Source organism: Coturnix japonica, unplaced genomic scaffold (genome assembly GCF_054131305.1).
Source record: "Coturnix japonica strain WE unplaced genomic scaffold, WE-NBRP24 Scf039, whole genome shotgun sequence".
Taxonomy (NCBI): Eukaryota; Metazoa; Chordata; class Aves; order Galliformes; family Phasianidae; genus Coturnix; species Coturnix japonica.
In genome coordinates this window covers 1,132,703-1,159,827 of record NW_028188942.1, presented here as the reverse complement: position 1 = coordinate 1,159,827, position 27,125 = coordinate 1,132,703, and the positions used below count along the sequence as shown (strand labels likewise).

The 27,125-nt window shown below is 39.7% G+C and overlaps 2 protein-coding genes and 1 long non-coding RNA gene across 5 annotated transcripts; all 3 read right to left on the bottom strand.

Moving 5' to 3' along the window:
- Positions 1-2,253: 2,253 nt before the first annotated feature.
- Positions 2,254-10,078, bottom strand: LOC146753141 (kinesin-like protein KIF20B). 3 transcript variants are annotated; one of them, XM_085530842.1, is made up of 5 exons: positions 8,844-10,078; positions 8,265-8,403; positions 7,413-7,535; positions 6,853-7,014; positions 5,687-5,902 (listed from the first exon to the last, which is right to left on the bottom strand). In XM_085530842.1, the coding sequence occupies exons 1-5, from the start codon at positions 9,989-9,991 to the stop codon at positions 5,732-5,734; spliced, it is 1,743 nt and encodes a 580-aa protein (XP_085386968.1). In that variant the 5' UTR covers positions 9,992-10,078; the 3' UTR covers positions 5,687-5,731. The 3 variants fall into 3 exon arrangements, 2 of the variants coding, with proteins under 2 accessions (XP_085386968.1, XP_085386969.1); XR_014940153.1 differs by lacking the exons at positions 5,687-5,902; positions 6,853-7,014; positions 7,413-7,535; positions 8,265-8,403 and adding exons at positions 2,254-2,447; positions 2,985-3,111 and having other exon boundaries at positions 8,844-10,070; XM_085530843.1 differs by lacking the exons at positions 5,687-5,902; positions 6,853-7,014; positions 7,413-7,535 and having other exon boundaries at positions 8,349-8,398; positions 8,844-10,070.
- Positions 10,079-16,949: 6,871 nt separating this feature from the next.
- On the bottom strand, positions 16,950-18,169 carry LOC146753140 (uncharacterized). The gene is made up of 2 exons (XR_014940244.1): positions 17,853-18,169; positions 16,950-17,216 (listed from the first exon to the last, which is right to left on the bottom strand). It is a non-coding gene; the product is annotated as an uncharacterized LOC146753140 (long non-coding RNA).
- Positions 18,170-23,367: 5,198 nt separating this feature from the next.
- Positions 23,368-25,706, bottom strand: LOC146753139 (myosin-binding protein C, slow-type-like). Its single transcript, XM_085530967.1, has 2 exons — positions 25,382-25,706; positions 23,368-23,525 (listed from the first exon to the last, which is right to left on the bottom strand). Exons 1-2 carry the CDS (start codon positions 25,698-25,700, stop codon positions 23,452-23,454), a joined length of 393 nt encoding a protein of 130 aa, XP_085387093.1. The 5' UTR covers positions 25,701-25,706; the 3' UTR covers positions 23,368-23,451.
- Between the last annotated feature and the right edge of the window lie 1,419 nt (positions 25,707-27,125).

Genomic DNA, 27,125 nt, shown 5'->3' with positions numbered 1-27,125 from the left:
CAGCATTGTTCCATTTTGACATCTGGCTATGAGGCATTCATGCACGGCATTCACATACATAGGTCAATAAATAGGAGGGAGGGTGATTTCAAGTACTTATGCTTCCATCAGTTTCTTCTGTGTACCTGTGCAGTAGCTGCCCATCTCACCTGGTAGGTACGAATGCTGTTTTCTACTCCAGGTCAATAAAAGCCTCCATGTTGACCTCCACATGCAGATTTGTCCAGCTAACACCATGGAGAAAAGCTTCTAAAAGTCAGTTCAAGTTTTTAATGAGACTGCTGAGCATAAAACCACATGATTCCCATGATTTTTCACAGATTGTTTTCTGCAAACCTGGATCTCACAAGCCTACAAGCAAGGAGAAAGCTTATCGGCACAGCAACAAATAGTACGATTGTGGGTTTTTTTAAATACAATCAGTATATTGTTCTATCACCAGCTGCTTTTAAGGCAATTCACTCCCATCAAACTCTCAAATATTCACCCAAGTCGGCTTTCATCCATGTTTTTACCTCCTGAGCAATTGAATCTATAGGAACTATTGGACTTGGAGACAACACAAGGACATACTGCCAGCTGAGAACCTTTCAGCTAATTCATCCAACAGCATCTAAAGGTTCGAAGCTCACTGAGGGGGAGAACAGTATTTGGGATATTAGAATTCCCCCCAAATGTATTGGGTTTATTTTTCTAAGTTTATTAATTTAAAGCTGAATTTGCACAAGTGAGGGAAAGCACCTTTCTTCCACACTGAGGAATTGGCACCATCTTCTCTCCAAAGAAAATTCTTTAAAAAGGCCCAAAAATTAAGTATACATAAATATTAATGTGTATTCATGCTCTTCTCTCTGCCAGAGTTCTGCTAAGTACACCAGTCACGTGAAAAAAGCAAGCCAGGCCATCCTGAACAAGTACAGTTATTACTGCACAATGGGTAAATAGCAATCAGTCCTAGAGATACTGTTCCTATACAGGGGAGGCAAGACAAAAATAAATAAACCCTTAACCACAATAAAATCCAAACCCAGTTTAAGAAAGCTTGTATTTATTTCAGCCTCAATGGAGTCAGTTTGAAACTGTCAGAGAGACACTGTACACCTATATACAAATTTAAGAACACAACGGAGTAACTGTTACTGTTTATTAACAACCAGTTTTAATAATACGATAAAAGTATGTCCTGAGAAAGGGGAACAAACACGCTTCTTCAAGGTTTTTTAGCTGTTCTGGATCTCAGCCGTCGCTTGATGATCAGATGATCACTTTCCTTCTTTTGTTCCTCAGATTCCTGAAGAAAACATTTCAAAAGTTACTCATCTTTTCACACAAGACTGACAAGCTCTTCTTGACCCACACAAACATATTTCTTCCCCTAAATGGATTTCAGAATGGCATTTGCTTATAATATTTTATTCAGAAAACTATGGGATACCGAGATCATTTTAATGCAGCTTAATCACAAGGAACAAATATGGAGAATGTACAAAATCCTGTTTATCTTAAAAAAGCACACACATCTGAGGAAAGCCTGAAGGCAGCTTTCATTTTGAAATACTTGTTTTCAAAAGAGTATTATAATACTTGTTTTGTGAAACATGAAGCGTTCAGAAAACATTTTTAGCCTCAATCCCTGTAGCTATGACTTGCCCAGAATTTCAATTCTCGGTTCAGTTCCATGTTCTCAGAACTACAGTGAGAGAAGAAATTGTCTCATCTTCTTCATCCTCTAACAAAAAAAAATAACATTTTGGTTTGTGCCCCTATCATTCGTCAAATCATCAAAAAATTCAGAGGGATATTACAGTATGGGCAAATGATCACTTTGCTGAACAGAAAAAGGACTCTAATATAATTAAAAGATGCAGTTCCAACAGAGCAAGAATGTTCTTAGCACAATAGCTGCCGACAGAGTCATGAAACTGGCACATCAGATCCTTTGCAAGTTGGCTTAGACAGGAGATCATAGTTTAAGCATACCTAAAAAGCTGTCTTAGTTGTGCTCTAAAAAAGCATGTAGTAGAATAATCCCACTCCGACACACTGAAATTATCTATGATTCCAAATTAGAAGACATCTCCGTGATTGCTACATCACCTACTTAGTAAACTGTAAGCCAGCCAAACACAGAGATCTTTGAGGACAAAATAAAACAGAACAGCAGGAAGACCAACAAGAATGACTTGGTAGAATAAAGAAATACCTCAGTACTTTCAACCTCCCCCTGCAAATAGATGAAACCTCCAGTCTGTTTGGACTCCTTAGTAGTTTATTTTAAGCCAAGACTACAGTATAATCGCTTACCGAAGAAGCAGGTATATCTAGAGGGCCAGAAACGACAGTTGAATACAGCTTCCTTTTGCATCGTTTTGGCTTGGTCTCTCCTTCTTCGAGACTTTCAGGTTCGTTTGATTTAGGAGAACTTACTGCTGACATCAGCTTCTTGGCTAGAAGAAATTTGTTTTGATACATAAACCAATCAACTTACTGGTTTTGTGAGTCTTTAAATCAATGAATGCAAAAAAAGCTTCGTAACAAACTTGGTTTATAAATGACACGTAAAATTTAAGTGAAAATACTCAGAAATTGTATTTGTTCATCGAGGTTCTTTATTGCTTCTATAGCTGAAACAGTTTATAGCTTCAGGTACGGCAGCTTAAAGCACGCATTAAAATGGAGTATGAAAGACAATCATGGCTCAGAAGTCGCTGGAAGTCAGAAACTTCAGCAGGAGTTAAACAACAGGCCTAACTTTCGTGCTGACAGAAGCACAAGACAGAACCAACTTTCTCTGTATACTTGTAGGTTTTCACAAATGTAATAATGAATCTCTGAAGAGACGAATAAATGCATTTACTTCATAAATCAAAGGACAACTTAACATGGCAGACAGGTCTAAGAACACATACATTAATAGCCTACAGCAGAAACAAGCCATTCTACAATGTCTAGAAAACATGGAATAAAACTTATTCTACACCAACCTTTAGAGTGTATAATAGAAGGAGAGCTTTGAATAAAATCTCCAACTTTTTGCAGTGTTTCATCCTTCTTTTTAGTCAGTCTTGAAGCATGTACTCGCTTTCTCAGGAAGTAGTCTTTTCCGGATTTCTGTTCAACAGAGATGTGAACATGTGAAACAAGAGCATTGTTTAAACTTCATTTTAGTTCAACGTTATTTGAAGTTGACATTTTGAGCTTTACTACTGACACCTCTGTTCATTATGCTGATGATACCACAACGGCAAGTAATGTAGACAATTTTACACCCTTTAGGGAGTTGTCAAAATCTCAGCTATTTCAAGGCATACGTTTCTTAAAGTTTCTTAATAAGGCAGTAGTTTCTTTAAAAGTAGCTCCCAAGCTGTGGAGTTGTTTCTTACATAAGCTGTTCTAATTACATAAAATAAACAAACATACAAAACAGAAGACAACAGATGGGAAAAATCTACTACTCATACTCTGACCATGCCAAGGATACTGCTATCACATGTGAACATCTGTTTTCAATAACTGCCATGCATATTAATGATATGAACCTTAGTTTAATACAAGGGCTTCACTTACAAAAGCACACGATAATACACTAAAGCTTCTCTTCCCAACCATTCAGTGTGCAATATCCTTCCCTCCAAATCATTACACAGTACAGCCATTACACGCTCTGGGGACAGACTGACTTGCCCTTTGGTTAGCTTATGGAATTTAATAGGAAGAGCTCATAAGCATGTAAGATTCCCATTCAGGTATACACATAAGGATAAGACACTGCTTCTTTCGTGTGACCACACAATTACAGGAAGTCCCAAGCTAGCTTCAAAACTAGAACAAAAACCAACCGTTTTCTCGTCACTTGCAGAGGGTGAATTAAAAGCCATGACAGATTTTGTATTTTTCGTGTTCTCACTTTTCACAAAATCCTGGGAAAATAAGACAAGTTTCAGCCATGATTCTTTTGGAAAGAACAATTGATGACACAAAAGTGAACACTTTAAACATTTTTGCTAATACAGACATTCAAGCAATGACACCGTACTTAAGCTGAAGGCTATCATGTACCTGCTCATGGTCAAATGGCAGCAAATGCACAGCTAAGTGACAGGGAAATGTCAGTATGCATTTCCCCAGCAGCACTTACTGTCCACAATCCACCCAATCCTGTTTTTCTCAACAGGAACAACAAAGTCAGAACTGAGATCACCTGGACTCCTCCTTCTCTATGGCAGGAATTCAGCTAGCATATCAAAAATGAGTTCAGATGCTGGTTGAACACATGGAAGACAGGCTGCTGGGGACATCAGAAAATGGTAGATGGCTGCTTCTACTGCTGCTAGTAACTAGCAAACTCCAGTGTCCCAAACACAGACTAGCAGCTTTTACTACTTACACTGTTCCGACCCCCTGAGGAGAGTCTTCTTCCTCTCAAAAAGTTACCAAAGATTGTAGAAAGACAAAAAGTAGTCAGAGCCACTTTATCAGGCTCTGCTAAGAATCTGAATGGAGTATCACCACCCACTGTATTTCCAAGAATTAAGTTGGTTAATAAATACTTTGTTTTTAAAATATATGTAACTGCCACTTTATGAAAGTTAGCAATTAAAAACTTATATAGGAATGATTAACATCATCTGCTAACAAAACAATGTCCAGAAATCCTGCAGAGGAAGAAAATAAGTTCAATTTGCTGTGCCCATTTCAGTGGCTCCATGAATTTTTTCCAAGTAACTTATCTAATCATGAGCCACTTCATAAGCATTAACATGAGGAGAGTTTTCAACAGCACCTGACAAAAATTCATCACACAATTGTTTCAACAGCTTTTATTCCTATCAAAGGCTATAAAAACAGGTGATCTGATCACCTTGAAAGGGATAAATAAATTAAAACTTGGGAATTGTTTAGAGAACATGAGATCTTTTCCTACTCATTCCTTATCAAAAGCACTACAATCACAACATTTTCAGATCTGAAGTTTCATACTAACCTCAGATTCATTTAATGAAGTGAGGCTTCTAGTACATCGACGTGACAAATAATTGTCTTCAGCTTTGCATCTTAATGGAATACTTTCTCCAGTTTTAGTTTTGCTTTGTTGTTTCCTAGGCTGTAAATATTTAAAAGGAGTAAAGATTAGGCTATGCATTAGACCTCCAAAATATCTCGAGTTTTCTAAAGTTACAGTGTAAAACCTCAAGCTCAGACGCCACATGAACACGTAAGCTGAAACACAGCACAAGTGCGGGAAGGTAGTAACATCTATTCATTGTGTGATCTTCAGATACACCCTACTGGGTCTCACTAACAGTCTCAGGCAGTATTCTGCCTCCAAAAGAGAGAAAGCGAGACATTATTTAGGGACAAAATCTGTAACGCTGGTCGTTTTGTCATCCATTCCCCCCATACTCTGCACGCTCACAGCTGCTATGTTAGAACACCAAAGGCTAAACCTCTGCCTAATCTTCAGCATCCACATACGAATACACGGAAAACTGCATGGAAAAGTTCCATAATGTACACACAGAGATGGTGTTCTAGTAAATAAAATATTTTTGAGAAGATGAGAGCTCATGTTTGAGTGGAAGACAAAATAACCAACAAGTACTCATCACTGAATATGTAGTTAAAGGACTATATGCTAAGAAAAATGATTCTAGCTCCAGTATCTCCTAGGAAAACAGAAGAACAAAAAGGGGTTAACAAGATGTTAAGTACTGACTTTCTATAAATATAATCATACCTTTTCATTTACAGAGTCATTCCTTCTACTTTGTCTTTCTTCAAGTAAAGGTATTTCTGGCAAACACTGAGGGCTACTGTGGTTAATGCGTTGTTTTAATTCCTTTATAAAGTCATCTTTGTCAGCCAGTTCTTTTCTTAACTCTTCTATCACAGTTGCATTATCCTAATAAACAGTAAAAACTGCTGAGTTGTGGGATTGGCAAAAGGAATTAACACACACAAGCAGCATTGCAATTACTTAGTAGCATCAGTTTTAGAATTGCAGGCTAGAACACTTAACTATTCAAGAACAGTAACATTTCACAGATTTGTACGGTCACTGTTACAAGTGCAGTAGTCTCAGAATTGCCTGGGAAGTTGTAATACAATATATTTTGATTCTTCTATTTTACTTATGTGCTTCAGCCTTCATCTCTCTTAAGATATAATAACCCGAGCTTTCATTTGTTCCCAAATCCTCGGTACTGTGAGAAAGTCGGCAGTTGTAGGGGAAGTTTTGCTATGAGAACATCTTTCTTCTCAGAGAAAGTGAATCCAAACATTCTCAAAAGAGCACAACTCATTTAGTCTTCTGTTTAGCTTCTGAAATTCTATGCTACGGCTTAGATTGGCTATCCTGATTAAAAGCTGGATGTTGGAATAAGAAATGCAACTTCCAGAGATCATCCCCCCTCTGCTTTTTGATGCTTCCCTTAATCTCTCTCCACGTCCCCTTCTGTCTTTTCATGCCATTGTAGATACTACCTCAGAGAAAGCAAAGAAAGTAAGAAACCTGAGACAGAACTACTGTCTGAGTATTGAGCCTAGCTTGGGATCCGGAAATGCTGTGAATTATCAGAAAAAGCTACAGATGTCCAGTATGATTGTAGGATCATAAGCATCAAACTGACATCTGCTTATCTGAACTACTGAAAAAATTGAAATTTTAGTAATTAACAGAAATTCTGTTTCTGAAGAACAAAAATAAAAGCTGGTGCTTTTTTTGGTTAGTTGCACATGATGTCAATACGACAGTGTTCAAGAACAGAAGCACACCCAGAATACAAAGAGCAGGTACAGGAGTTTTACAGAATTTATGGGTAGCTAATCAGGTAGGAGGAAAGGAGAGCTGACCTTGCTTGAATCTTTTAAGGCAGATTGTCTCAGTTCTGCTATTTCTGTCTCTTTTTGTATGGCATTAGAAGCTAAAGTTTTGAGCTGTTCTTCCAAAGCTTCTACTAACTGATCTCTCTCCTCACGCCACTTTTGAAGATTATGTTCCTTTTCCAACAGCTCCTATATTTCATGTTGAAAGAAAAGCATACACAGTAGAAACAAGCAGAATTTTTAAGACAGCCTAGAATTAATAAGTTTTTCATATAGCATAAATAAGGACTCAAGCTGATAAAAAGAGTTTATGGTAAGACATTTCAATTAACATATCGTGATGTCACTCAACAAGATCAGGTTATATGCATGTATTACGTATGAAAATACTATGCAGATTATTGTATTTAAAGCAATCTGCCAGTGCTCTGTAGTGACTAATTATTTGAATATCTTTCATGGTCTACCACTAATTTCAGTTGGCCACTTTCATTTTGCTCCAATTTTTTTTTTTTCTTTGACCTTTTTCCTGTTGCTTGGAAAACCTGCATCATTCATTTAATAAAAATTAAGAGCAAGAAAAATACCTGTTTAAGTTGTTGGATAGTATAGTCTTTATAATCCAGCTCATCCTTAAACTGGTTATTAATCCTTTCAAGTTCATCCATCCTGTTCCTGAGGGATTCCTCCACAGAACGCATCGTGGACACCTGTAATGTAAGCACAGCTCACGGTTCATTAAAAGACTTCTGTAATACAACCTGGCCAAATACTTCTTTGTTAAATAAAGAGGAATTCACAAACAAGTGCTGAGTAGGAAAACGACAGCAAGTGCAAGGTTACCAAGGAAGACATGAATTCATTTTTAAGCTTCAATTTTCCACCCCAAGCACACCCAATAAACTTTCAGAATAAGATCCTGCAAAACGGGTTTTAAGATATCTTCTTGTTTAATAGTGAAATTTTAACTTTGAGCATCACTGACGCTGAAACTGAAGAAAAAAAAAATACATGCTTATATTAAAGAGCCTCTGGAAATTAGTCTATTTCTCTTCAAGTAAATAGCATTCTTCTTCCCAGTTATCAGCGTTTTTTCACAAGACTTAGGTTTTAGGCTTTGGAGTTACCACGGATACCAATGGCAAGTCACCAGTAACGTAGAGATAATAACAAGTCCCCTCCAGAGGCAGATTAGCTATTCTCTTCACAAACCTTATTCCAGACTACCAACCAACTTTACTTTCCTCTCTTCATTATCTATGTGAAACCATGTTTTAACTTCTGGTCCCCTCTAGAGCTTCAATGGCAACTTTACCTAAGATTTGCTGCTAGCCACACTAGTGTGAAATTTCCAGCTTCATAGTTAAAGTTTGAGAAGTTTTAACAGCAGAAAGCCAAGCATAATGTTACAGAAAAAAATAGCTCAGTTGACTACAAACCTCGCTTTGTACTTGCTGAATTTGTTTCTCGGCATCAGAATGTTTGTCTTTTAGATCTGCATACTCTTCTTCTTTCCCCTGAAAATCTTTTTTCAAATTCAGTACAAGGGCAGAACTCTCAGAAAGAATATTTTCTAGCCTTATGTTAAAAATAAAGACACAAAGAACATTACTGTTACACATCTCATGGAAACAGCAATTACAGCTTAATCCATGCCCTGCCTGTTGGTTTCTATTTGTAAATAGACTCTTAAATCTATCTAGACCAGTGACAAGATTTAAACAATTACTTTTGAATTTCAGCTTGCTTCTCATAATCAGATGCTGAAGCAATAAATTATTCAGATGCTATTCTGAGGGATGTACAACAAACCCACCAGCAATCCCCATATTATTCTTTATTTCCTTGCACACTCCTGTTTTCCCTTGGAACTCAAGTAGCATACCAAAGCATCCTAAAGTAGTAGTTTGGCCATTGATAAGCATGCAGATGCATTAAGTCGAAGGGATGTTCCCATTAACTATTTTTAACTCTAGTTCATTCTCAAAGGGCTCTAAGTTAACTCAGTGGTTACTTACGATTCTATACGTTGCACTTTCTCCATTTCACTCTTTTCCTTTTCCCGAAGAGAATGTTTCATCTGCTCCAAGCTGTTTTTCAGCTGCATAACTTCTTGAATCAGATTTGCTTCATTGCTACTTAACTCTTCAACCTTTTTATCTGCATTAGCAGACTTCTCCTGCAGAGTTGCTGTAACTGTCTCTAGATTAACAATAATAGATTCTTTTTCTTTAAGTAATTCATTGAGTTTTGACACTTTGTCTTCCATTGTCTTGGAAGCCTCCAGGAGATATTCAAGCTCTCTTATTTTTATCTCACAGTTGGCAACTTCCTCCTGAAATTGTGCAATCACTCTCTGATCTTCTGCAGTCTTTTCTTCAAACTCCTGAGTTTTCTTTTCTATTTGCTCATGTAACTGTTTCACAAGATCATCTTCCTGACTAGTGTGAGTTGTAATCTCACATAGCTTCATTACAAGTTGACGATTATGATATTCAGCATTATTCAGTCCCGCCTTTAGGTTTTCATTGTCTTGAAGCAGTGCTTTGATGTGCTGACTTTTTTGTGAGGAAACATCAACAATACTTCTGCATACTTCCCAAATCCTTTCAAGACTATAGTTAAAGGAGAGGTCCTGCACAAGATCTGAGATGGAAGAAGTCTGTGACTGAATGCATGCAGAACTAATTTGAGATGTCCCTGGCTCATCTTTTTCACAGTCTGAGGAATCCTTTACACTGACAAAGTCAGTACCGATGGCACGAAACTCTAAGTGACATTTGTATAATTCATCTAATTTGGTCCGCATTTCTTTTACTTGTGACACTTTATCAATTATATATTCTTTGGCAACTTCTATGTTGTTAGTTAGTTGGGCATTTTTGTCTTCTAGTGTCATATTTATAGATTTCTGTTCATCCAGTTCAGAAGCAATTTCCCGATAGTCAGCTTGACCCTGCAGAATTTGTTCACGGAGGGCATCAGCTGTTTCTTCAGAAAAAGAAAGCTGAATACGCAGGCTTGTTACCTGCTTACTGAAATCTTCTTTTCTATTTTTTTCTCTTCTGCATTGTTCTTCAAGCACAGTTAAATGATGTTCCAAGATTTCAGTTCTTTCCCTCAGTGCTAGTACTTCCTTTCGGTACGCGGAGCACTTTTGTTTCATGTGTTCAATTTTCTTTTGCTCTACAGTGTTCTTTTTCTTTCTCTCATTTACAACTACTGTAAAACAAACAAACAAACAAACAAAAAAAAGGGAAAAGGAATGTAGCTCAGATTGATTAAAATCATTATTACATAGCAGTTCACAACACCAAGTAGCAACTTCTAAGTGAAAAACTGTCGTAATATGCAAGCCATGCCCTCACATCACATAGTATTTGATAATAGTGAAGGAATTAAAGTCCTCTGAACACGTAATCAGGTGCCTCAGATTTCTATACAGAATTAACAGCAAAAGGTTTTCAGTCTGGAAGAACACTTTTACCATGGCACTACTCAAACCTTCCACTCCACACCAGTAGAAAATCTTATTAGATCTAAGAAACATGGGAACGAGATAGATAATTCACAGCTATATTCTTTCTATCTTCCCTGCTTCAGCAATCCCTATAAGGCAGCCAGGAATCACTCCATCTACATCTAAATGGTAGATAAACAGTTCTCTAAGAAATTTCATTCCAACTCACAGTCCTCTTACTTTCAAAAGAAAGATAAAACCCTGGACAAGTTGATCACTTAAGTGTTGATATCTGTCTCTCTTATTCAGTTGATCTCTAAACAAAATATGAGGATTCCTACTTCTGTCCACACTTAACTCTTTTGCATATAAAGTTCACGCATAAAGTTGTACAAATTTGCAGATTCAAGTTTCCATAAATATTCCATTAGCTTGGGGCTGTTTTTTCTTTAACTGGTGAGCAATTAGCTAAAATCACATGCATTTTCTTTCTATCAAAAGCGACTTCTGCTGTATTTCATCATTGCTTTAGAATCCAGTTATGTCCATTCCATAATATGCATACTTTAAGTATTAAAAAAAATAAATATAAGTCAAGACTTACTAGGGATTGGGTCACCACAACAATATATTCCATGGTGATTCTTGTACAGTCCTTTTATTACTACAACTACAGAAATGCAGAATTTTATAGCGCCCACGTGCAGCCTGCATTACATACAGATTCACATGTACTGCATGGAAACAGCCTCTTAACTCATCTAAGGAGTTTTATATACAGCCCTCAACTGATTTAAAAGTCATACTGAAGAAACAGCAGTGGCGTATTCCACCCCAAACCAGGTTTTGGGTTTTGACTGCTGCTCCCAGCAACACTAGTGAGGGGAATATGATTTATAAGTAATCTAAACACTTTATGCTGAAAACAACAAGCAAGCACTAAAGCAAGATAAATAAGACTAGGGAGAAGATGTGTAATGTTCAGTCTAGAAGCTCCTTACAGAGGAAGTAGGGAAAAAGCATTATTACAGAGCATAGGAAACAAGACCTAAAAGCTCAGAGAATGGTGTAAATACCCTGAACTTGAAGCTGAGATAACCTAGCATCTCCTAAAACACTTTTGCTCGTGCTACTTATATAACTAATTCTACAAAAGAACCAGCACAACATACCTGTGCTCATTGTTCTACTGTGTATATTTAACACAGCTAAAGAATATATATTAAGCGGTTTTTGAAATTGGACGCTATTAATACTCACAAATAGAAGAAAATTTTAACATGATTGAATACTCAGTACTTCTTAACAGAAAACTTCACGCTGACATTGTGACTATCAGCTACCCATTTTAATTCCTATGTGGAGCATTGCTGTCATTAATTTTTAAATGAGAGCTTTGGTCATATGATTAGAACAAACCCACTACTATTTGGAGTATGGAGGAGTCCACATCCCTCCCTCAGTCTCTGGTAAGATGCTTATATGTGATGCCATTCAGTGGTCACATTAGGATTCAATATTTATGCCAAATAAAGGCAGCAGGGACAAATCATCCAAGAACAGCATCTCATCCAAAGAAGGCCTTGACTTTCTCCCTTGCACATATTTTGCAAGAGGAATACAAGAAAGGAAGGGACTACAGCTAAGTTTTAGATTTTTCCCTTCTACATTGTATATGCCTTCCGTAATTCTAGGAACACTGATGCTCAGCTGTGCCCAGAAGTGAAGTTAAATGCATCAGAGCTTATCCAAACCATTTTGCTCAAATATTGCCCATGAGCGAGCAATTAGCAGGTCGTCAACAATTTTGATAGTTGCTTCAGGAAAAACAAAACAAACAAACAAACAAAAAAAAGCACTTGAACAGCTGATGGTACTCAGAAGATCAGCAACAGCAGTTGAAACAATCCTAAAGAAACTGCTTTAAAACTATTACCAAATCTGCAAGTGCATCAACAGATGAGGAAAAAGCAGCAAAAAGGAAAAAAATAGTGCAAAAAACTTTTATTCTTAAGCATTCAAAAATGAACAGCATAGGACCTTCTGAAAAAGGGATATTTACATAACAGTTACTTCTATTTACAGTTTAACACAGTGGCTTTTCTCCTTATACCATAAGGTACGCGCTTCACAGCCTTTTGCTTCCTATCCGGAATAGGAAGCAATTTATTGTTTTGGAAGACACCCTGTTCAACGATGGAAGAAACTGTACCTTTCTTTGGAGGTGGCTCTTCCACAGTAGGCTTATCTTCATCAGTACTGCGCTTTCTTCCCACTTCCAACTCAGTTTTCTCTTGTTTCAGTGCTTTAACTGAAAGCACTGAAAATTGGCTGCTTTCAGTTTCTTTATTAGTGTTCTCTTCTGCCGGTTCTGCTTTAATGGTAGTTAAATGGTAGGTAGTCTTTTCCTGTATTGATATAAGATCAGTTACATTGAAGCTTAACAAAAGGAGCACTTAAGTCTCAGTAATCTTCTGTAGGCAAATATTTACACAAAACCATACAGCTAAAATATTTACCCAGTGACTCTATAGACATCAGTTACAAATTTCAATAGCAGACACAACAAGTACACCTTCAGATAATGACAAGTGCAATACTTGGTAGAGTATACAAGGGAAAGCAAGAGCCTAGCAGGTTACAAAGTAAAAGACTTGCACACAATCGAGAGTTTACCAGTTTATCAAAGAATTTCCTGTTTCCAAGAAGTCAACAAAATTACAAACATGGTCAAAGAGCAAATGGTCAGCTCTCATACAAGTTCATCACATCACACTTCTGCTAAGCTGCTAAAATCACTTTCATCGTGACAGATATAATCCAACCTTAAAGCTTAGTCAGCTCTGTCACGCATATTTTAGATTGTGTCCTTGACCACAAGTGAAGCTTCCTTACTTACAAGATGACGATTGTTAAGCCATGCTGGCACTGCCAAGGACTGATTATTCATCTTTAGTAACTTATGAAAAGAAAAGCTTCAGAAGTGTTCAGGCCACACAATCTCACAGATAGAGTTGGAGCCTTGTTCTTGGAAGAAGTAATAGGTGAGGACATGACTACTCATCACAGTCAGCTTTAATACCATGGAAATACTGAGTTGCAGTGATGCAGACAGTCAAAGACTAAGAAGGGTCAAGTTGCTAAGCTTACAAGGTTAGAGATCTGAGTGACAGAATTAACTATAAATGTTTTCAGAGCTACTTCAGGCTACCAAACATCAAAAAATGAACAAAAACCACCAGAAGTGGTATGCACACATACTTAATCAAGCTAGTCTTCACATATTCAGTAGCTCGCAGTACATTAGTCAGGATAAAGTTTTATGGACTGCATAGAACGTGGAGATATCCTGACCATTTATAGCATTTTAAGCTACCACAAGTTGGTATTAAAACAATTTTACACAACATCTTCTTGATAAAGTTACCTCAGTTGCTTCTTTAAGTTGCTCAACAGACTCATCCAATTTAATCACCTGCATTTCAAAGTCTGTAACACACAGAAAAGGTTGTATTACATAAGTAGCCAATAGATAGTTTATTAAGTAATCAATTTTTCCAGATATTCTAATGTTTAGGTAGCTTTTGAACAGATTAATTAATTTGCATGTGGTCTTCACTTATTGGGAGTGATTCAAAAGTTTTCTAAATTTCTTGGAACAAAAACATTGCATCAACAAGACATAAAGAAGAGTAGAGATTACAATATAAAAGTAAAAATCAAGATATAGACATTTAACCCCATACTTACGAAAGCGTAAAGCTGCTAGTTGCAGTTTAAAGGAGAGGGGGGGAAAAAGAAAAGAAATAACCAAAACCCGTGGAATTGCTGAACCTGAATATACACAAGGAACAAACTATCACTTATCTACAGGCTATGGTTCCAAAGGTAGAACATCTCCTCTAATTCCTACTCAAACTGGTTATTTCTCTTTTAGATTAATGAACTATTTCTGTCTTCTACCTTTCACATCGCATAACTCACCTTTGTTCTTCTGCATCAGCTCTTCTTCAGTTTTAAGTAGTTTGGTGTTTTTCTCTGGTAGCTCTTCTTTGGTCTCCATCAGTTCAAAGTTAGTTTTCTCCAGCTGCTTTTCAAACCAGCCAGTATCTTCCTTCGGGTCCCCCAGGGATACAATGGAACTATGTGCTGCCTCAGCTTGCTCTTTAATATCCATGACATCATAATGCACAGAATCAAGAATGCCCTCAGGATCAACACAGGTGTCAGGCACTATGCTATGTTCTCCACCCTGAAACGTAATTTATAATCAGTTAAAACTGGTGAATAGCTGACTACATAATAGCTGTTATTTCTACAGATAGTCTGGATAGCCACTATGAAGACAGCCATACAAGAAGTTTTTAATTTCAGCTTCAAAACCCACCTCACAAATTCACATACAACATGACAGTGATTTGTATGGGGGGAAGATAAGTGGCATTCTAGTAACAGCTAATATATTTTATAGTATTTGATGACCACACTCCCCCTTTTTTTTTTTTTGTTTTGTTTTTTTAAATATTACCCCAGATTGATCTCCTTCAAATTTAACGTACAAGTTTGGACTCCCCTTTTCTTTGTATACAGCGTAAATTTTCATTTTGTGTTGCAGAAACAAGGAAAATGCCCAAATTCTCAAAGCTTTCTGAAACTGTTCTTAAGGCTCAGCAACTATTCCTGCTAGATGAAGAATAGATGTATCTTGCTCATCATACAGCAACACAGCATGCACTTCTTTGTAAACAGCCTTGTGTTTCTATAAGATGTGCCCATAACATTTAAATAGTAAAAAGGAAAATATTTAAGAAAAAAAAAAAGGAAAATATTTAAGAAAAAAAAAAGGAAAATATTTAAGAAAAAAAAAAGAAAAATACCAGGGTGTCATGGTTTAATAATTTTGTAATTTTGCTATCAGTATTCCACATCATAACATCATATAAAGCATGAATAATTTTACTGCTCCCAAACACTTGCAGTATATTGATGATATTGTCGTGTGGGGCCATACAGCAGCAGAGATTTTCAAGAAAAGAAAACAGATAATCCAAATTCTTTTAATTTCTCATGGTGTCCTGAGCAGCAGCAGGCTTTTGAGCAGAGAAAACAAGAGATAGCCCATGCCGTGGCCTTGGGGCCAGTACGGACAGGACAGGATGTAAAGAACATCCTGTACACTGCTGCTGGAGAGAAAGGTCCCACTTGGAGTTTGTGGCAAAGAGCTTTAGGAGAAACCCAAGGCCAACCCCCGGGACTTTGGAGTCGAGCATATAAAGGGTCTGAGGAGTGCTACACTCCAACTGAGAAGGAGATCTTTGCCATGTACGAGGGGGTTTGGGCTGCTTCTGAAGTAGTTGGGACAGAGGTTCTCCCTGTGGCCCCCCTGTCACGGACACAGGTAGATTTTTGTTTAAACCGTGACAACTACCCAGAATGCAGCATCAGGGAATTTTTGCCTAGAACTCTGGAGGACTATTTTTAACTCAGAAAGGTCAGAGATAGAAAGTTCACACTGATTTCTGGGTCACCAGCCTCACCGTACATCAGCATTTTTGGTTTTTAAATGATACATAAAGTTCTCAATAGCACTGCTCTAGTCGGTAGTTCTTTCCCTTTCTGTGCAGCTTGCTCTGTGCATGGCTTGTGAACTGCTATTCAGGCCAGACAGCTGCAGCCCCAAAGACCTGCCATAAATGTACAAATTCTACCAGGATAATGTCTTGGTAGTGGAGAAACAGGATGCGCAGTCATATGGCTCTCACACATACCTTGTACAACCAGCTTGGCTCTGGACTGGGCATCACCAATGTCACAGGTGTACACGTCACTGTCACTTTTCTCCAGATTTTTTATGCTCAGCTGCAGGTCTCGTCCTTTCTGTGCCCTCTTGTATTTCCTGCCAGGCCTGAGCACAGCAATGCCTTTCCTCCATATGACGAAGGATGCGGCTTTCTCGCTCTGACATGTAAAAAGTGCACTTCCACTTTCTTCAATTTTCACATGTGAAAGTTCCTTGATAAAGTAATTAGGTTTTCCTGGAAGGAAAAAAAAAAGGATGAGGGTGTAGGACAAAGGGATTTGTTACCCCAACAAGTCCCAAGCATACAGAGGTGTCCTGAATCTCCTTAGCCCTCATTTCAGAATATCACATAGAGATGCAAAGAGTCTAAGAAGACCACAGAGTCCACCCATTTTCATAGGTTTGATAATTCCAGTAGATATCTGCAAAGTTCAATACCATTATACATGCGCTGGTAGGATCTCATCTGATAAACTGCATATAGTTTTGATTACACATATTCAATATAGACTAATTCAGATTGCCATCTTTTCGTGGCTCACTAACACCCAAGATCATAGAATCATAGAATGATCACAGAATCATAGAGTGGCCTGAGTAGAAAAGGACCTCAAAGATCATCTAGTTTCAAACCCCCTGCCAAGGGGTCACCAACCACCAGACCATGCTGCCCAGATCCACATCACACTGGAGAATCATTCAGTTTCCAGATTATTTTAAGGAAAAGATTTTAATCCATCATATTTTCTGAAAACTAAGAATTGATCCTGCTCAAGGAAACAGAAGAGAAAAACATCACCCACAGGCTGCAGATATTTACCTCGACTTCTCTACATGCCATCCCCAGTGTGCTTTTCAACTCACCTTGCACAGTGACCCTGGCTTTTGTTATGGAGTCCTCTGTCTCACAGGGGTACTCCCCACTGTCCTTGGCAGTAGAGTCATGGATGATCAGAATGGCCCCACTTCCCTCCTGCTGCAAGTCATACCTCTGCCTTTTTCTGATTGCTTTGCCATCCTTGTACCACCTGATGTTCAAATCCGGTTTTGACAGATCACAGCTCAGGCTGATGTCCTGCCCTGCTGCTGCTGTCTTATCCTCCAGCTGTTTTGAAACCTCAGTAGGTTTTCCTGGAAGAAAACATTGCTTTTTGAGTAACATACACTTAGGGTAGGATGCCTCTCTCAAAATACATGCATCTACATGCTGGAGATAAGTTAGAGAGGCACTTGCAACAGACGCCATCCTACAGCCAGCAGTAATCTGCAAAGTACAGACAATAGAATTCCAGGCAGCATTTATTCTCTCTTAAATCTACCCCATTGAGGATGATGAACCATGTCTGAAAACTGCCTCTTTCTTCTCTCCACTCATCACACTGGGAGCCTCGGATGATGCTCTCAGATGCACATGCTCTAGATAGGAATTTGTTGTACAGCTAGATGATGTGAAGGCCATCCCTTCAGCTTATACTTAGAGGATATTGCTCCCACAGTTCCCTCAACAGATCATTCCTGATTTACTGTTAATGGAACAAGCTGTAGTGAGATGCCCATTTCCAACACTACCCCAGTGCTTTGGGTAGTTCTCACATTTGTGTAAAATGTTTCCTCTTTTTACTTATTTTTAAGAGAAATTCTCAGTGCTTCAAGGTTCAAGTAGAAGGTTGCTATTCATTTTAACCATATTATGAGTTAGCTCTCACGACAATCTTATCAGAAGACAGTTGAAGGAATCAGACCCCAGAATCTCTCCCATCTCATTACCTTTCACAGACTGAGAGGCTTTGGAGGTTAGACCACGGGCAGTAAAAATGACTTCCCCAGCGTCAGTAGGAGTCACACTTTTGATAAGGAGAGTATATTTCCAACCCAAGTTAGAAGCTTTAAATCGCCCACCGCTTTCCACTCTGCTTCCATTCAGTGTCCAGTTGAACTCATCAATGCTTTCATGGGACGGAATGCATTCAAAAGTACAATCTTCTCCCTCCTGGATTTCAGTGTTTTTCAGCCATTTGGTAATGCCACTATTCAGCTCTGGAAGGTAAGAGATAGGTTAGTATGAGGTTTATATGGAGAAAAGGCATTTGTGACTGACGTGAGTAGCAGGACTGGTGTTTTAACTCAGGATTTGCAGAACATGGCTGCATTCCTTACAGATGTATTCTCTAAGACATTCTCCACTCAGAATTACCAGAAAGCTATAAAAAAAAAGAGACGTGAATCTCTTGTCTTTGCTCTGGAAGAACTACAAGGCGAGCAGCTCAGCCCATGGAGCAGAATGAAGATTCAATGAGCCACAGAGGGAACAACCTAACAGAGAGGACAACTCTAGGAAGCTGGGTGAGAAAAAGGGTTTTGCCTATGACAAGAAATCAAATGTTTCTATTAGCTAATTTGTTACAATCCTACCCCTACTGGTGTTCAAACCATTTCTCCATTTTAGGGAAATTTAGAAAGGAAATATTTCCAGGACATTCTTGACGTGTTTGGTGATTTTCATGGCAAAAGGAGATACATTTACATCAAAAGCAATGGGAATTTTCCAGACATCACTGCGCTAAATTGCAGTAATACACTTCTATTGTAGAAACTATTAAGGCTCGTGGGGGAATAGGTGTAAGACATAGTGACCACACTGAATGTGCTTTCAGCACTCCTTTACTTTCCACAGTACTTACCCTGAATGCCGACCTTTGACTTGGCAACATTAGTGCCAATATCACAGGTATAGAAACCTGCATCTGACTTCTCGAGGTCATGGATAAGGGGACATAGGGTCTTCCCAGACTGTAGCAGCTCATACTTGTTGCCAGAAGAGAGCACAACACCGTCCTTCTTCCACACTGGTTTGACCTTCTCTTTAGAGACTTCGCATTCCAATTTAATCACACCCCGCTCCTCAACAAAAACATCATCCAAGGACTTCATGAAGACAGCAGGCTTCTCTGCAATTAAACAGGCAAAACAGAACAACGTGATACAGAAGTTGAGACATTTCCAGTTGCTTTCAGATTTTTAAATAGGGATCAATAAATCTTTACCAGTACTGACGACACCAGTATAGAACCTAAAGCGATTTCATGTCCGTTGACTGAATGCGCTTTATTGTATTCTGAACTAATCAGGAGGAGAATACAGGGAACAGGAGGGACAGCCTGCATTGCCTTGGGTGGGACGGATATCATATGAAGTAATTGGGATGCAGCTCTTCTAAAGCTGGAGAGCCGGCATTGCCCTCACGTACAGCAGAGCTCATACAGCAGGCCTCAGGATTAAGAGGATAAGCTGCTGAACAATTTTGATTTTCCTGTTTTATTGACTCCTTTTATCTATCTTCTATTTCACACATCAGATGTTTATAATGGGGAAAAAACACCCACCAAATGCAAAAGAAAGGAGAAAAATGAAATCCTTCAAACTCTGGAGTGCATAGAGTAAAAGAGCTTAATTGCTGGGGAGATCAGATTAGAATCACAGTATCCTTAGAATTGGAAGAGACCCTTAAAGGCCATCTAGCCCAGTTCCCCTGCAATAAACAGGAACATTCACAGCTAGATCGGGTTACTCACAGCCTGGTCATTAGTCATTCCAGAGGCAAAACACACACTGAATGAGCTCTCCCTGCAGTCATAAATACTTGGAGACAACAGCATTGACACTGCATGGCACTGAAGCAGTAAAAGAAATTGCTCTTGTAACTCTTCTTGTGTTAAGTAAAATGATGATAAAAAGCAATTGAATGCTTTGGCAGGACACCAAAACCATCCTCCTTCGTTGATATCTGCTGCAATGGAACCTTCCACTGGAAGAAAGCCCCTGATGTCTTGTCACCCCAGAGAGGTGAGCTTTAGAAGCAGGACTGCTGCACAATAGAATGAACTGGGGCTCCTTAGCATCTCTTACATCCAGGAGGGGTGTGATCAGACCCACCTATCACCTTCAGGTGCGCTTTCTGACACCTTGTCTGACTTCACTGTCACTGTGCCAGCATCCTCAGGCTTAACCTGCTTCATTGTCAGTTTGCAGCAATTGCCAACGTTCTTGATGTCCTTGTAATTGTTGGTGTAAATGAGGTTGCCATTCAGGAACCATTCCACGTCCTCGTCATCATGGGACAGCTCGCAGGAGAAGACAGCAGAGCTCTCTTCTTCAATTTCTACATCCTGCAAGTGCTTCGTTACTTCTACATTGCGGGCTGTGGGGAAACAAGGTGAACTGTTACCACTGTTACTATAAATCATACTGGGATGTGGTAGAATGGTTGGACTAGATAATCTTTGTGTAATCTTCTCAGTGAAGATTATACATTTATAAAGTTAGCAGGAGAGAACGGCAGAAATCAACCTCAAGAAGAGAAATCTGAGGTGAAATAGGACATGTAAGAGACCACCCCCCCTGCTCTTACCTTCAGCTCTCAGCATGGTTTAAGTCTCTGCAATTCCTGCCTTGCACTTGTACACACCAGCATCATCGGGCTTCAGCTTCAGAATCTTGAGCTCTGCTGAATGCTTATCCCTCTTGATCTTGTACTTCTCAGAGGGCACGATGGGTGTGTGGCCCTTGAACCATTTCACAAGCTTTGGAGATGGCCTGAAGTCACAGGACAGGATGACAGAATGACGTTCCAAAGCTGTCTTGTCCTCCAGCTTCCTGGTGATTTGTATATGGTAATCTGCAAAGCAGGGCTGGAAGAGAAGAAAGGATGAGGACAATTGGAAGAAGAGGAAAGTCTCTTGCGTCTGCTCCATTTCAATTAATCTCATGTTCACAATGGTTTTTTGAACCACTCTAAAGATAAAAAAAACGATTGTCTATAGGGAATGCCATTGACTACATTTCTATAAAGTAATACTGTATATTATCTACCAAATGCAAGGTCCAGCTCTTGTTCTGTGCTTATTAAATTGCTCCCAAATGTTGAGGCTTTTATTCAAATAAGAGTGAGTTAAAAATATAACAAGTACTTTAGGATGTGAATGGATAATCTTACGCTGGGGACAACAGCGGACAAAAAGCCTGGAAGTTTCTTTCAGATGAAATCAATGAGAAATGGCATCAAACTTATGTGCTACCAAACTTCAGCTTGTCTAGTTCTGAAATACAATTAATTTCACCTGATTTGACCTCTTTGCTATAGCCAAGGACAAAACGTCAGCTCTGTAGATCTGAATAGTAAGCACATCGAAACTATTCAAACAGATCTTTTACTGAGATGCAGCTGTCTCATTTAGTGTCCAACGACTTTTAAATGGAAATGGAGCAGACCCTCCAGACACACACACAATATTTCAAAGACCCCAGTGAAGGAAGACTGTACGTTAATTAATTCTTCATCTTCATGATGTAAACCAAGCCAGGATATGTTACCTCTGACGAGCAGATTGGCTGTGGATTTTGATTTGCCAATTGAGAACTGAATGGTGCTTGTCATATCAGTGGTGGTTTTCAGTATGGTCAGCTGGTGGATGGTGCCTTCTTGCTGCATAATCAAGTTTCTGCCAGCCTGTTAGACTTCCCCACGTAGATACCACTTGGGAGGTTTCACAGAAGGAATGGATATCTCGCATTCAAATTTGTCTTCTTCAGGCTCAGTCACATAGTCATCACACAGCTCCTTTACTAGATTAATGGATTACTCTTTAAGAAGGATGGAACAAGAGAAAGCAGAGATTTAGAAGGAATGTAAAAAACCCTTACATTATCACCCCACTTACTCACACCAGCATTACTGCACATGAACACTACACCTATCAGCTCAGAATGCCTTGAAACATCATTAAAAAATAATAGAAAGAAAAGAATGTTGTTAAGAAGTCAGACAATAAGATTGACAATCTGAAAAGTGCCCAGATCTTCTGATTCCCAGTCCAGCATCTAAATCAAACCATGACCTTCCCATCCCAATATCAAACTCCTCGCATTACGAAATGGAATACAGGTTCAATGAAACACGCACATTGATAATTACTTTGGTTAAATACAGCAACATAGCTCTGAACAACAAGTTTTCACCTAGTAAAGGTCTCTGTAGCTCAAATGTAATGACTCTACTTAGGAGAAATTCATTTTCCAGGAAGTTCTTGCCCTTATAATTGTAACAGTGGCAAAGCTGGGGACTGAACTCTTGAGTAGTGTGCTAACTCAAATGTCTCCCTTTTCTTTATCACACTTAACATCATATATATACCCTAACATTGTATATATTAAAAAAAAAACCAAAACCCTGTGTTCTTTTCAAACAGCAAGAGAAAATGAAGAAAAAGTCAAGCTATGTTTTTTATCCCTCAACGTTCAAACACAAAGCTGAAGTCTAAACGTAGAAAATCAACCTCCTAAGAAAATAATCTGTTTTACTTAGCAAAAGTAAATTCCAAAAGAGAAGCTGGATATTTTGTGGGCAGAAAGGTAGGTAGGTAGGAGCTTTTATTTCTGTGAAAGGTCCTGGTGGTGTTTAACTTCCTTGACATTAAATCAAAGGATGTTAGCTCGTTTATAACATAAGATAATTTAATCAAAATCGTCATCAGAAGCATAATTACCTTTAACTGTAAGATGGACACAAGATTCACGAGATTCTGCCTTTTCTGCTACAGATTTTATTTCTGCTGCATCCTTGACTTGGACACGTGTGTAAGTCAGCGAGTAGCTCTTTCCTGAAGCAGAGAACCACAGAGTCACTAAGGCTGGAAAAGACCACTAAGGTCATCTAGTCCAACCGCCAGCTCATCCCTACCAAACTGGGCTCTTGAGAGCAACCCCACAACTACACTTGGCTTCCTTGAGCAAAGAGCTCTGAGGCACATGGCCAGGCTGAGCATCATCCATCTGGTTTCACAGCATCACTGCCTGTTCTCTCATGTCAATGAAACCACCCATTCCCCCACGTCCACATCCCCACCAAAGTGTAATCTAAACATGGCTTCTACAAGGACTGACCAAATGTGGCTGTCGTCACCTTCAAAGTACCTGATACAGAAGGATCACACTCACTGTTAGACAAAACCTCTTTGGAGAGGTGAACTGACTGCCCTGTTCACCCCCACTTTGGAAATAACTGCACTCATTTCCTACCTGCTCCCAGCAGTGTGGGATGGTGGGATAGCATCACACTTCCCACACTAAGCATCCCACCATGTCACTTGTTCCACCCTAACCTCAGTCCCAAAACAAAAGGGGAACTCCCTTCTGAACCTTCTTCACTTCATTTCAGATGTCTTATATGCTTGATCTCCAACCCACCCCCCACTCAGGAGAAAGATCCCCCTCTTACACCCTACCATCTTGCCGCATTCTGATGTTGTCATCAGCCTTCAGCTTGTTGTCATCTTTGTACCACTGGCTCTGAACCTCATCGTGTGAAATCTCAGACAAAAGATGCACTCCCATATTCATTCACTTCCACATCTTCCAGTGGTTTAACAATCTTGATATCTCCAGCTGTGAAACAGTAGAGATATATTTGTCAGGGTATTTCCAGAACTGAGTGCAGCATCTTTTCCTTACACATATTTGCATAGAAAATGAGTAGGATTATGTTTTATTCTAAACCATCATCCATTCCTGAGTCATTTCTCTCTTCAACACAGTCAATGCATTATTGCCCTTGAACTTAAAGATAGACTTACTAGCTACAATGGAGCTCCCTGCAAACAGTTTTCATGGAAACCAGAATCTCATTTATTCTAAAACCTTTCAAGCAAAATTAAGGGTAGAAAAACAATAGAACTGAATGAATCTTTAAGGTCATTTAGTTCCAGTCCCCCTGCTATAGGCAGGGACACCTCCCTCCACACCAACTCTTCTCCTCAGGGTCAAGGCTTCTCTCAAATCATTCTCCTCTAAGCCTGTGCCTGTGCTTGGGATTGCCCTGACCCAGGTGCAGGGCCTTGTACTTGGCCACACTCAAGTTCAGGAGGCTGCCAAGGGCCCACCTCTCCAGCCTGTCCAGGTCCCTCTGAGTAGCATCCCTTCCCTCTAGCACATCAACAGCACCGCTCAGCTTGGTAGACTTTGTAGACTTGCTGAGGGTTCATTTGATTCCACTCTCCATGTTGCCTACAAAAATGTTAAATAACACTGGTCCCAACACCACCCTCCACCTGGACACTGAGCTATTGACTGCAGCTCTCTGAGTGTGACCATCCAGACAGTTCCCTATCCTGCAACTGGTCCATCCATCAAAACCATTTTTCTCCAGTTTGGTGACCAGGATGTCATGCAGGACGGGATCAAATGCTCTGCACAAGTCCCAGTAGATGATGTCAGTTGCTCTCCCATTATCCACTGATGCTGTTACTCCATCATGAAAGGCCACCAAGTTTGTCAGGCATGGCTTGAATTTTAGGAAGCCATACTGGTTACCACCAATTACCTCATCTTTATTTTCCAAACTATGCCAAGGAGAACTAGACAGAACTCTACAATGTCGTGTCACTACAAACCTGTCTGAATCATTGGCTTCTCTGCATGCTCATCACTAGTCTCTCCTTACCTTGTGTGCCCACAGTGTATGGGGAATGTCAGCCACAAATCTTACCTAGGGGACATCTTTGCTTCAAAATCCCTTGAACATCACACAATCCCTTTTAACTCTCCAGGTCTGCACTTCTTTATGTCAGAATCAGACTATATTTCTGTGCTGCTATTTCCCTTTCCTTCTGAAGGGCCTGGATACAACTTGGATTAACCTCAGGAGCAGAGTTCCTGCATAAAACAGCCAGTACTGAAACAGCAACCCAACCTGGTTGCAGACTGAGAGAGAAAATGAGAGTTCACCGCCTGTGAATAATGAGACTTCTCTTATTTCCCTGGGAAGTAATGTCCACTTTTTTACTTTGACGGAGCTCCTTCCCATCCTAGAAGGGAAAATATCAAGTCAAATCTACATTAGTCCTTCCATCTCTGCACTGGGCAAAGGCAGCCTTCAGATCTATGCCTAATTCACCCAATTCCGTAGAATTAATGGAACTGTACTTACTGGAACATATGCTGAAGCTTAAGCACAGTGCAGTGTTTTCAACATGTAGGAATGGCTATAGAACATGCATAAATTCTGGCTGACCTATGACAGCTTAAAGCACTGCAGAGGACTGTTAACAAGCCCGTTTGGACATCACCTTGAATAAATGACGTTATCCCCAAGTAAGGGAAGGAACAGCTGAGCACCGGGGAGGTACACAAAGGGCCAGAGCAAATTCTCACACTGTCAGGTGCAAAGAAAACTGAGATTTCACCCTAAAACCAAGTTCACAACAAGGCTACAAAATCCTGGCTGAGAATTTCTGAATGCTCACCAGTTGTTTCCAGCTCGAAGGTCATCTTCTGGCCAGCAGCCTCGCAGATGTATTCTCCAGCATCTTTCTTCTCCAGCTGCTCCACAACCAGACGCCGTGTTTTGCCCACAGATTCCAGTCTGAACTTTCTGGAGGAGGCAAGCAGTCTTCCATCCTTGAACCATTTTACTCCAGTTGGATCCTGTGCTACTTCACAGCTGAGGGAGGCACTTGCTGCCAGGGCAGCACTCACCTCTTTCTGCACCTGCTCCTGGTTTATAAACACAGGTTTTGGCTCTGAGGGAAAAAAAGAAAAACAGAAGGACTGAAATGAGACCATCTTGCAGGTTTGTATGTACAGGTTGGAACAGGTTTAGGTTACCACTTGTGCCCAAACTAATAGCCTTCACTAGAGAATATTAGCTCTTCTGTTGAAACTAAGTGTCAAATCTAGGCAAGAAAGAACCTAGGAACTGAAGGAACCAAGAGGGTCCTTGAACACCAGCCCCATGGTTGCATGTCACTATGCAAACATATTGAACCCAAAAGAACATCTGTCCTGCAGGCAACCAAAACCTGAGTTCCTTTTACTTAAGACCCACTGTGAAACATCAAAACACATAAACATGTGATAGTCAAACCACTGGCTGCCTTTTCATGACCCAGAACAGTACTCCTGGCTTCCTGAACAGACTCCTCATGGCCTCTACCATTGCCACAACTGTGACTGTCAAAGACACAAAGGAAATATGCTCACCAACGCAGTCCTTTGTTCTTTGTGTGTGATTTGCAGATATCTATTTTGCTTTGAGCTCTGGGAATAGTCAGCTCTACCAGGTCTCTACTGTGAGTAGCAGACTCACCTATCCAGATGCAGCCTCCAACATAAAGGCATAGTAAAAATGCAGTGTACTACTAGGAGAAGTTCCTGCTTCTCCTGCCATGAAAGGCTGCACGTAGAACATGCACTCCAGCCTCACTGCACATACTGCTCTTAGTCAAATGTTTCGGTGAACAAGAATTACAGTTTGGGATCTCAGGCACAGGAGAGATTTGAATAATATCTTGAACACTGCTTCCATTGTACATATATTACTAATTATTGTTCTACAGACAGACTGAAACAGGTCTTTGTGTCATACTAAAACCAAATACTTGCTACAAACCCAGGCAATCAAGTATAGGGAAAAAACCTCAGCAAAGACTACTGCAACTGGACCACTGTATAATAGAAACTAGATTTTACTTTACTGTTCTCTGCTGTATTTCAGACAACACCTGTCTTACCTGTGACATGAATCTTGAAGGTGAGTTTCTGGCCAGCAGCCTCGCAGCTGTACTCCCCTGCATCTTTCTTCTTCACCTGGCTCACACCAGCCGACGCTGTTTGCCCTCTGACTCCACCCTGAACTTCTTGCACCACGTGATCAGTTTCCCCTCCTTGTACCACTTCACCTCCGTCTTCTCCTGGGCCACCTCGCAGCACAGTGTGTCATTTTCTGTTGGTGCAGCCTTCATCTCCTTCTGCACCTTCTCCTTGTTGATAAAAACATCTTCTGCTTCTGGAATTGAAGGCAAATGGGCACATTTAAGACATGAATCTTTTCTAGATTCATAGAATGGTTTGGGTATAGAAGGAAGCTTTAAAGATCATCCAGTCCAACCTCTTGCCGTGGTCAGGGACATCATTCACTAAATGAGGCTGCCCAGGGTCCCCATCCAGCCTGGCCTTGGACACTCCCAATGATGAGTCACCCACAACCTT

What these genes read in the sequence shown, in the direction of transcription:
- LOC146753141 (XM_085530842.1), bottom strand. Translation starts at nt 9,991, where the DNA reads ATGAAACAAAAGTGCTCCGCGTACCGAAAGGAAGTACTAGCACTGAGG. An exon ending in AAAGTGCAACGTATAGAATC is followed by an intron (nt 8,404 to 8,843) that starts GTAAGTAACCAC and finishes TTTTAACATAAG; the next exon opens with GCTAGAAAATATTCTTTCTG. An exon ending in CCTTAAAAGATTCAAGCAAG is followed by an intron (nt 5,903 to 6,852) that starts GTCAGCTCTCCT and finishes ACTGTTTATTAG; the next exon opens with GATAATGCAACTGTGATAGA.
- LOC146753139 (XM_085530967.1), bottom strand. Translation starts at nt 25,700, where the DNA reads ATGGTCTCATTTCAGTCCTTCTGTTTTTCTTTTTTTCCCTCAGAGCCA. An exon ending in CTTCGAGCTGGAAACAACTG is followed by an intron (nt 23,526 to 25,381) that starts GTGAGCATTCAG and finishes ACTGTTTCACAG; the next exon opens with CTGGAGATATCAAGATTGTT.